The sequence below is a fragment of the Sceloporus undulatus genome, chromosome 6, assembly GCF_019175285.1.
Source record: "Sceloporus undulatus isolate JIND9_A2432 ecotype Alabama chromosome 6, SceUnd_v1.1, whole genome shotgun sequence".
In the NCBI taxonomy this organism is placed as follows: domain Eukaryota; kingdom Metazoa; phylum Chordata; class Lepidosauria; order Squamata; family Phrynosomatidae; genus Sceloporus; species Sceloporus undulatus.
In genome coordinates, this window is record NC_056527.1 from 149,302,489 (window position 1) to 149,312,831 (window position 10,343).

Below are 10,343 nucleotides of genomic sequence, written 5' to 3' on the forward strand. Positions count from 1 at the left end.
CAGCAATCTGGAGGCTTGAGAGGTAATTTCGCAGGCAGAGTAATAAGCACAGTGAACGACAACCTTTTATTCCCAAGCGACTCTGCTTACGTTTGGGTTTGGCCTCGTTTAACGTGGGACTACTATACTGTTCACAGTATATACTGAATATACTAAGCATTGCACTATGACTCTGGAGACCAGAGTTCAAATCCCCCGCTCAGCTATGGAAAGCAATTGACAAACCCCTTCTGAACAAAACTAGCCAAGAAAACCTCAGGACAGGTTTGCCTAAGGGTCGCCCAAAGTCAGCAATGAAGGCACACAACCACAGCAACAACAACATCATCTATCACACCTACATGTATGATATATGCTTCCAATGCACACAACAACAACAGCAACAATAATGTCATCTATCACACCTATGTGTCCTTAGATGTATGCTTCCAATTACAATTTCAGCAATTTGGATGGTTTTAAGCATAGATGGCTGAGATAGGTCCAAAACACACGGCAGAAATAATCCAGTTTGAGACTGGTTTAACTGCCCTGGCTTAATGCTAGGCAATTCTTGGTACTTGAAGTTTTGTGAGACATTTAACCTTCTCGGTCACTAAACTACGATTCCCAGGATTCCCTAGCACTGAGCCATGGCAGCAAAGTAGTCTCAAACTGGATTATTTCTGCAGTGTGTTTGGGAGCATAGTGACACAGATCCTTTCTGATGGTTCCATGCACACAAACGTTATTTCTTGCACAAAAATATTGTATAAAATTACCTTCAGGTTATGTGTCTAAGGTGTATATGAAACATAGTTTTGTGTTCAGGCTTGGGTCTCATCTCCAAGTTATCTCATTATATATACAAATGCAAATTCAGATATTCCAAATTTCAAAATAGCTCTGGTCTTAAGCATTCTAGATAAGGGAGACTCAATCTGTTATTACATTTGTTCTAAGGTGTAACACAACCCACAAAAAGAATTGGAAGTGGGAGAACTCCAGACATGATCCAAAGTCTGATATTACCTGTAAATCATGTCAGTGTCCACAAACAAAACTGATGGGCATCAAAAGAGAACTAAATACAGATATACCTGTGGACACAAGCAAAGCCCATGTTTACTTGTTAGATTATGGTATCTGTGATGCTATTGAACCTTTGGATACCTGTCAGTGTCACCAACCAACTGCACCCATTAAACCAGGCCCTCTTTGATTAAGATGTAACCATTTTATCAAACATAACTTGGATATGTAAGGCAAAGAACAAAAATGGATGCTTAAATTAAGAAAAGGGAGGAGGAGGAATCCACCTTACTTTAATTTATACAAAATATTGCATGCATAATATATTATAGCTTCAGCTTCTGGGCAGAGAGCTCTCGTTTCTTCGGTTTCTTCTGGCTTTTCTTGGTATCTTTAATTTGCATTTTCACTTGATCTTGCAACTGGGAAAAGAACGCCTTGGAGGACTTCAAAGCCTTGTCTTTGCCATCATCCTGTAAGACAGCGAACACTTATTTCATAACAAATAGAAACACAGACGCAGAAACACACACACACACTAAGTATATACACACACTAGTTTGAGCCATTTAATTGTTTCAGAAGAATACACGAAAGCCCCCATTTGTATTCCAACTGATAACTAAATGGCAAACAGCAGATGCTGAGTTATGCAACGCCAGGTTGTTTTTTCTATATATCTCCCTCTCCCTGGCAGCACAATAAATCGAGAAAGCTGAAGGGAGACTTAGCATTATCTCCACCTCTCATGCTTAGCGCATGTTAATGAGAGAAACATGCAGTGCTAGGAGTGTATCCCTTTACAATAGAGACTTAAGAGCAAAGGAAGTCCACTGGGATTTTAAAAATTCTTCTTTGAAGTTACTCCTCTATAATCACTCAAGCCTTTTTTTCAAAACGTCTGAGATTTCATCAGCCACGCAAACCTACCAGAAGGCAAAGAAGTGTATTTTGTCAAAGCAAATTTGTGTTTGTATTTATGGCTGCAAAGATTACCATACTCATATTTCTCGTATCAGAATGTCATATTCAGAACATCTAGCTGTTCATATACCAAAACAAATAAGTCAACCAAACAGGCAGGAAGACTGCCCTAGATGCTTCTCTCCCACTGCTAAGATAGTGGGATGCCCACACTTTGCCTACCCCTGGCATAAATAAAATGGCCATAGTGTTGTATTCCCCTTGGCCGGCACCATGCCAAAAATTGTAAAGGCATCCAGTACCGCTTCAGCAAGCTTACCTTGAGTATCGAAGTTCTCCCTTCCTTGGTCAGCTTCTTCAGCTGGACAGCCGCAGCTTTCTTGCTGAACCTGGGACTCTGTTCTGACGTTTTCTCCAGGAGCTTCTGGCGTTTCTCTTTCTCCTTCAGCTTTATGCGCTTCATAAGCTTCTTTTTCCTCCTCTCCCGCTTTTTATCCGTGGAAGTCTTCTCGGCGTCTGTTTTCACATCTCCAGCTTTGTTTTTCTCCTAAAACCAAAATAATTTTTTTTAAAAAAATACATACTTTGGAATATTGGAACAATAAGATTTGAGGAATATGCATTATACATCATTTCGGGGGAAAGGCAGTATATGAGCGCAATAAATAAATAAATACAGCAGAAGACCATTTTCTCGCCTGCGAACCTCCCTCCTATGCCTCCTTTCTGTTCAGTCTTTGCTGAGAGGCAAAGACCTTTTTCTTTATTAAGACAGACTTATTGTTATTTACTGGTTGTTAAAGGAAAGCAATTAAACTAATGTATAGATTTACAGTATTCAAAGAGATAGCTATGTTGATACGATTACAAGTTGTTCAATGGTGAAATGAACTGCCTTGGAGGGTGGTGGGCTCTCTTTTAGAGGCCTTAAATAAGTTTTAATAAGATTTAAAACAGGATTTTCAGGAAGGCCACAAAAACTACCTGGGAAAACCAAATACGTTTTCTTCTTCACTGACCAGGAAGGGAAGGAGCCTCCTGAGACTGGGATGATCCCCCTGCAGAGGACTTAAATATCCAAGTGGAAAACTAATGTCCGCTTCCAACAAATGCCTTACCTTGATCTCCTCGGGAGCAAGGAGCGCAGCATCGCTAACATTCACAGGTGCGACTTCTTCCATGGCGATGGCAGGGAGATTGGAGACAATTTTGACTTCTGGGACAGGCTAGGGAAAGGCAAAAAGAGGCACTTTATGCACAGTGAGTAACAACACGGAGCAACTAACATATAGTCCTAGGCACATTTGCCTTTGAGTAAGCTCCAGCAAGAGTCAGCATTGAGAAGTGGTTGGACTAGGACTCTGAAGACCAGGGTTTGATTCCCATTTGACCCACTCAAAGGTCAAGGATTGTGAGAGTGGTAATACAAGATGTCTTGAGGGCCCAAAGCTAGGCCTGTCCTGAGAATATGGGATTGTAGCCCTCGCAGCCACCAGTGAAGTCAAAATCTGGTGCTGATTCGGGAAAAAGAGGCCATGAAGAAGGTAAGCCTGCTGGAGAAACTGGCTGCTTGAAGCTAGCAGGTTTTGTCTGCTTTCCTTCCAAACGGTTGTATAGCCCTGGGAAGAGTGCAACATCTAGAGTAGTGCATCAACTAGACTCCAGCTCAAGCCAAACTGGAAGCAAAAGAGACAACGCACAACATTGTTCTCAATCTTTTCCCAGTGAGAGTATTTCGCTACTATAGACAAATTGCACCAATGGAGCTGTAATGCGACCGTACTTACCGGTTTGGGCGTGAAGTGGAAATTGGAAAGGGCATCCAGTTTGAGGAAGAGAGAGTCCATCATTTTCTTTATTTCTTTATGCTCGGGTTTTTCTTCCTCTTCGGATTTTTTCTGAGGGAACAGCAAAGTGGGTTTAAGGAGAGCAATTGCAAATGCTGTTCCTGTAATGGGCTTTTGTAAAATATTAATTCAGGCAAGGGGGGAAAAAAACCAACCCAGAACATGGCTACTTGCCACTTCTTACAAATGCAAACCAAGGAAGAATGGAGGGGCTTTTAGGAGCAGCAAAACTATTTCCCCATTTTTTTAATGTTTTAATTTTTTTTTAACATAGGGCAAAATCATGCTTTCAAACAACGTTGAAACAAATCTTTCAGCAGAAGGGCTCAATTCTACTGTTACAAAACTGTCACACTATGATAAGTTAGCTTTTATTTTATATTATTATCGTTGATATGATGTACTGTATTGGATTTATTGCATTTTATTGATTTTATTTGTATGTTTTTATCGGGTCATAACCCCGCCTCGATCTGCAGGGAGAAGCGGGGAAATATAAATTATTATTGTTATTGTTATTATTATTATTACTTAAGAGAAGCTGCTTGAAAGATTACCTGGTTAAGTTTCAAATATTCTTGCTCATAAATTTCAGCAAGGCTCAGTTTGCTCTTCTCATGGTCCAGAGTCAAACGCTTCTTGTATTCAAAAGGGTCTTCTTTGGGTTTTTCTTTACGGACAACATCATCCCAAGCCTAGGTTTAAAAAGTGAAAGTGAGAAAGAAGTTCATGTTGTGTGCCTTCAAGTTTCTTTTCTATTTTTAGGTAAAATCCAAACAAACTGCAGTAGCACAAACTAGCACAATGGAAGTATAGAAACTGCGTGTGTGACGCTTTGTGCAACATGTTCTTTACCAAAAAACACCCAACTGAACCATGAATTATTCTTAACTCCTCTTCCTTCTTTTTAAATGCAAAAGCAACATCAGCACCTATATTTCAGGTTGAATTGTAATAATATGAACGAGGGTATTACAAAAGTAGTATTTTCCCAACAGATATGAATGATATTGTGTTGGTAATTAAGTCTGCAAAATCAAAAACAAGAGAATGCAATACATTAGTACAAATATTTTTGCCAACAATTTGGCTTGATTCAGATGAAACGGTAAGCCATGGTTTGTGCCAGGCCTGATTTAGATTACAAACCATGTGTCCCACATATAAACAAACTGTGGCTTGGATGGCTTCCCTCTTTCCTGAGAATCCTAATATTCCCTCAAAGTTCATACTCCAAGAAAAATGACCCAAACTACAGCTCAAATGCCAACTGCAAATTACACTCAGATCCACATTTTGCATCTGATTAAGTAGCAATGTGTGCATCAGAACAAATCAGAATTCTGAACCATCACTTAAATCATGACTATTTAAATACTTGAATAAAACAATGTTAAGGATCTTTCAGGATACCAGACATCAAAAAACATGACCATGAAGCAAAACATCACACTTAGGCTATATGCATTGCATCTGTGTTCCTTTTCTGGTCCATGTATTTAATACATGTTCCATTTCCTAGCCTTCTAGAAACAGCATGAAAGATGTGAACTCTGTCTTATTAACCTGGTCTTTTATCCGTCTCTTGATGATCTCTTCAAGCTCAAGAGTTGTTTCTTCTGTGATCATCGGAGCTGAAAATAAAAAATAAGAACCACATATAGTTCAGGATTTCATTTCATGAAATGCATTTTAAGCGATTTAAGAAAAAGAAAATAAGAAACCAAACAGATTCCTCTTTGTTTGCTATGGAGTTTAATTGGGGAGGGAATTTCCCTTTCATTTTTAGTCCTTGGGGCCTGGAAGCCACAAAAATGGCACTAGAGGACCACAGTTTGCCCACCTCTGTTTTACAAGGATGCATTTCTACAAGTACAAGGCTCACCCATTTTGACAGCATGGTCAAAAAGCAGCATTTCTTCCAGAAGGCTGTTCTCCGGCCGTTTCTGCCCTGTCACTTCGCCTTTCAGCTGCCAAGGCTTCTCCATCAACAGCTCTTCTTCTAGCTTCTTAATCTTTTCACTCAACTGCCAGAGGAAAAAAAACCCTCATCAATTAATACTGAAGAAACTTGGTTTATGCATAAGCCTTGTTCCTTTCTTGAGCTTTCTTAAATAAAGCACACACAACACACAAACAGTACACCTGAAGGCTTCATTGCTTATAGTAAAAGGAGTACAAATTGGCACGCAAGTTAAATTTCACCTTTTCCTGTCTCTTCTCAAAGGAGGATTTCATTTCGGGGGATTTGTTTGCCTTTCCCTGGAATGTGTCCACATCTTCTTCCCCGTCACTATCGCACGGCAAGGTGAATGTCACTCTCTTAGAAGCTTCTTTGCTTTTATTATTCTCTGTCTGTTTGATTTCATCCTCTTCTTCCTCCATCCTGTATTTAAACAACATGATATGACAAAGGGATTTCATGCTGTTAATGTAGCATGTTTCAACTGAGCACTAACTTCACCCTAAAGTCCTTCAAAACAGGCAGAAATACCAACCTGCTGGGGCACTAAACAGAATGCCCTATAGAAACTATGCATTGGTACATTCTAAAATGCAACCTGAACTGGACTTCTGCAACCTTTTTGCTCCTTTTTGAGTTTGCATGGGGGCTATTTCACATGTTCTTTGGGACTAATGCAGCCCAAAGTGAGTCACTGAGAATGCCATACCCCTGCTAAGAAATACACAAACCCTGCTATATCTTTGCAATCTGGATGGGGGAAGATGCTAACTTGTCAGGCAGGGTCTCTCAATCTGACTGGGACAGAATGTGTTCTTCCAATGTGCCAGAAACTGGTACCCTATCAGTGCCATATTATTACTCTATTTACAGTTTCCTGGAAATCAGCAGCTGATGGTTCACAGACTGGAATCAGCCTCCGGACCAACACTTTCATTAACGCTAATGGAAGGCACTGTACGTATGTATTTGCTGCTTTACAGAAGAAAGTAATCTCCACCAAGCGGGCGGACCCTTGGGATGCAATCTATGCACGCTTACAAGATAGAAAGCATCAGTGAATACAATGGGATCTACTTCCAAATAAACATATCCAATTGCACAGTTAATTTCCATTTTATTATTCACAACATTTCAATAACGACTTTAAAAAGCACTATGACTTATATATTAATCACATACTCATCAAGAGCGTCGTCATCATCATCATCATCATCATCATCATCATCATCTTTCAGTCCTTCACTCTGGTCATCTTCCTCATCCTTGTGTTCACTCATGAAACCTTCGTCATCATCCACAGGATCAAAATAATCTTGGTATTTAAGATCACGAGCACTTTTGGGCAGCTGGGTGAAGGAAATGGAAGAAGGAATCCGCAGAAGATTATGAAGGGGCAGCTGAAAGTTTGTAGTGTTATGAACAAGAATATAGCAGTGTTCATTAAGACTAGAACATTATTCTAGTGTCAAGAACAGGAATAATGATTAAAAGAACTCTATTAAATACAGTTCACAAAATGAATGGATGAATCTAGAGAAAGTTCCTGAAGGAACACAGGTCAAATTTTAAAATACTTCAAGTTAACAGACACTTCTGTTTCAAGCCATGCATCATCACCACCAAAATAACAACAACGATAGTTATGCAAAGAGATTTTGTAGCACCTTTGAGACTAACTGAGAAAAACTCAGATGCAAGTAGGCTCCAGCCTATAAAAGTTCATGCTGCCAACTTCTTTCTTTCAGTTAATCTCAAAGGTGCTACAAGATCTCTTTGCATACTGATTTTACAGACTAACACAGCCATATACATTCATTTATATCCTGCCTTTCTCCCAATAATGGGACTCGAGACATCTAACAACTTCATTAAATGTATAAATAAAAAAGTTACTTAAAGGACAAGTAAACAATTTATAAAGTTAAAATTGAAAGATTTATACAAACCATCCTACAGAACAAGCCTACCTCATTCAACTTCTGAAAGCCTGGGGGTATAATAATGTTTTCAGCGGCCACCAAGAGAGCCAGGAGGGCACAGGGATGCGGCCAAAACTGTCAATATGATTCAACGCCAACGCAAGCTTACAGAATTATGTGGCGGCAACATGTTCTCACCAGGTTTTCCCCCTCTTCCCTCTCCCTCTCCCAAATTCCCCATGGATTCAGGCGCACATCCCCAGGGGTGGTGATTCCTGGGACTGTAACAGCTGAAAAACAGGTTGCCACAATAAAACGCATCACCACCAGCTGGATTCATAAAAGGTTCATCTGTTCTTCATGTAACCTGCTCTCTGCGGCAATTAGGAGAAATTGCATGGTGCCCTTTTACTGCAGTGAGCAAACTCAGCCCAAAGAGTGAGCGCCGTGTGAACTGCCTCCAGAGACCTGTTTGGAAAAGAGCGCAGGGCAGAAACTATATTCTCTGCCTCCAAATTCCCTACAGATTCTACAGGATGCTTTCGTTCCATTCTGTGGAATCCTGGGATTCGTAGATTTACAAGGTTTTAAACCTCTGCCAAAGATGGCTGGTACCTCAACAAACCTACAAATCCCAGGATTCTGTAGGATAGAGCCATGGTGGTCAAAATGGTGGCCAACTGTGTTATTTCTACAGCGTAGATGCACCCAGAGTCTGTGTTGGGAGTACAGCTGGATTCCCATGTGCTGCCAGGGCATCCTCTAAGCGCTGGCTCCCACAAACAATTCCCAAGAAAGAAAGAAACAGCATGGATATAATACTGGTCCCTAGCACAATGGGGGGAAATAATTGCCAGTCTCCCACATCAGAAAGCCTGAGAAACACTGGTCTTGAGGACTGTTCTTCTCCGCCTTCTACAAGGCTAAAGACTATGTAAATCTACAAATCCCAGGATTCCACAGGATGGAACTACAGCATCCGATAGTATCTATGGGAAATTTGGAGACAGAGAAGAACAAATACAAAGGCACATACTAAGATCCGTAAGTTGCTCCTCAGAGGGCATAAGGCATACATTGTCCTGCAGAGTGTGTGTGTGTGTGTGTGTGTGTTTGTGTTTAAAAAGCTACTTTATACAGTCATTCTCTAAACCTCTGCAACCACATCAGAGTCTCAGGTTACAAACTTAACAATATTTTACCCAAGCGCTTCTTGGCACCATTACCTTCATGGTGGCTTTTCCAAATTCTTCTTCAGTGTCATCATCATCATCATCTTCAGAAAGAACATCCTCAAAATAATCTACTTCTTCTTCATCATCATCACCATCATCATCACCGCCACCATCCTCCTCCTTTTTGTTTTCTTTTTTCTCTGCTGCATCCAAAGCAGCCTCCATCTCATAGAGTTTGAAGAACCTGTCATCCACTATGGATTTTTCGACAGCCTTTTTCAACGTATTCCTTGGCCGTTGTCGGGTCTGCTGTTCTAATTTATCAATGTCAAAGTCCATGTCCGAATCCTCATCGCTAAACGGATGGGCTTCTGTTGCATTTAGTCTGCTTTTCTTTTCTGCATCCTTGCTTTCCTCTTCAAGGTGACCATTGTGGATCTCTGGCTCTTCTTCTAGATGGTCCTCAGTTTCCATTTGGTCCTCACCATCTCCTGCAACAGACTCTTCCTCGTCCTCCGAAGACGGAAGAAGGGAAAGCTCAGCCTTCTCCTTCACAGTCCTTGCAACGGCTTTCTTGAAGTAGCCCAGAACCGCATCGTTCTGGAGTTCCAGCTGTTGCCAGATTTGTTCCTCATCGAAGTTTTCTACCACCATTTCCTTTAAGGGGCTTCCAGAAATAAGGTCTGACCCAAGAGCCTTATGGAAATCATATAAGGTTTTGGTCAGGGAGATGAATTCACCAGCAAGGCCATCCTGAACACTGCAATTGAAACAAATGGTAGAAAGTTGGGCATTTTAAGTCTTAAAATATACCTCTTTGGCTGCCTCTACACTGCAGAATTCATGCAGTTTGATACTGCTTTAATTGCCCTGGCTCAATGCTATGGAATCATAGAATCCGTAACTCTCAGGCTGCATCTGCACTGCAGAAATAATGCGGTTTGATACTGCTTTAACTGCTGTGGCTCAAGGCTATGGATTTCTGAGACTGGTAGTTCTGTGAGATATTTAGCCTTCTCTGTTGGAGAGCTCTAGGGCCACAATGAACTACAGTTCCCAGGATTCCCATAGGACTAAGCCAGGGCAGCGAAAGTGGTATGAAATTGGATTCTGCAGTGTAAGTTGTTAGCTGTCTTGGGTCCCACTTTAGGAGAAAGGTGCAATAAAAATAAAATAGATAAATACATAAAATAGATAGATAGATAGATAGATAGAACCTAGAAAGAGAGCAAAAGTGCATCTACATACTGTAGAAATGATGCAGTTAGATACTACTGTATACTATTTTATGTTTCCCTATGGGAAAATATTGTCCAAAATTTCCCTATGAGAAAGTACAGTATTCTACAATGTTTCCCTATGGGCAAATAGTCCCCTATATTACCCTATAGGCATGTATTCTCCAATGTTTCCCTATGGGCAAGTAGTCCCCAATGTTTCCCTATGGGAAAGTTATTCTCCAATGTTTCCCTATGGGCAAATAGTCCCCTATATTACCCTA

General features: G+C 40.6%; 1 protein-coding gene across 1 annotated transcript in view; it reads right to left on the bottom strand.

The window, feature by feature from the left end:
- Nucleotides 1-1,270: 1,270 nt before the first annotated feature.
- Nucleotides 1,271-10,343, bottom strand: part of MPHOSPH10 (M-phase phosphoprotein 10) — a 9,880-nt gene continuing 807 nt past the window's right edge. Inside the window, exons 2-11 of the mRNA XM_042474869.1 lie at nt 8,894-9,602; nt 6,928-7,094; nt 5,988-6,168; nt 5,668-5,809; nt 5,349-5,416; nt 4,340-4,477; nt 3,723-3,833; nt 3,054-3,161; nt 2,255-2,482; nt 1,271-1,484 (exon numbers count right to left, since the gene is read on the bottom strand). Of these exons, the coding sequence (XP_042330803.1) occupies nt 1,338-1,484; nt 2,255-2,482; nt 3,054-3,161; nt 3,723-3,833; nt 4,340-4,477; nt 5,349-5,416; nt 5,668-5,809; nt 5,988-6,168; nt 6,928-7,094; nt 8,894-9,602 (1,999 nt within the window). The 3' untranslated portion in view covers nt 1,271-1,337. The remainder of the gene's footprint in view (nt 1,485-2,254; nt 2,483-3,053; nt 3,162-3,722; nt 3,834-4,339; nt 4,478-5,348; nt 5,417-5,667; nt 5,810-5,987; nt 6,169-6,927; nt 7,095-8,893; nt 9,603-10,343) is intronic.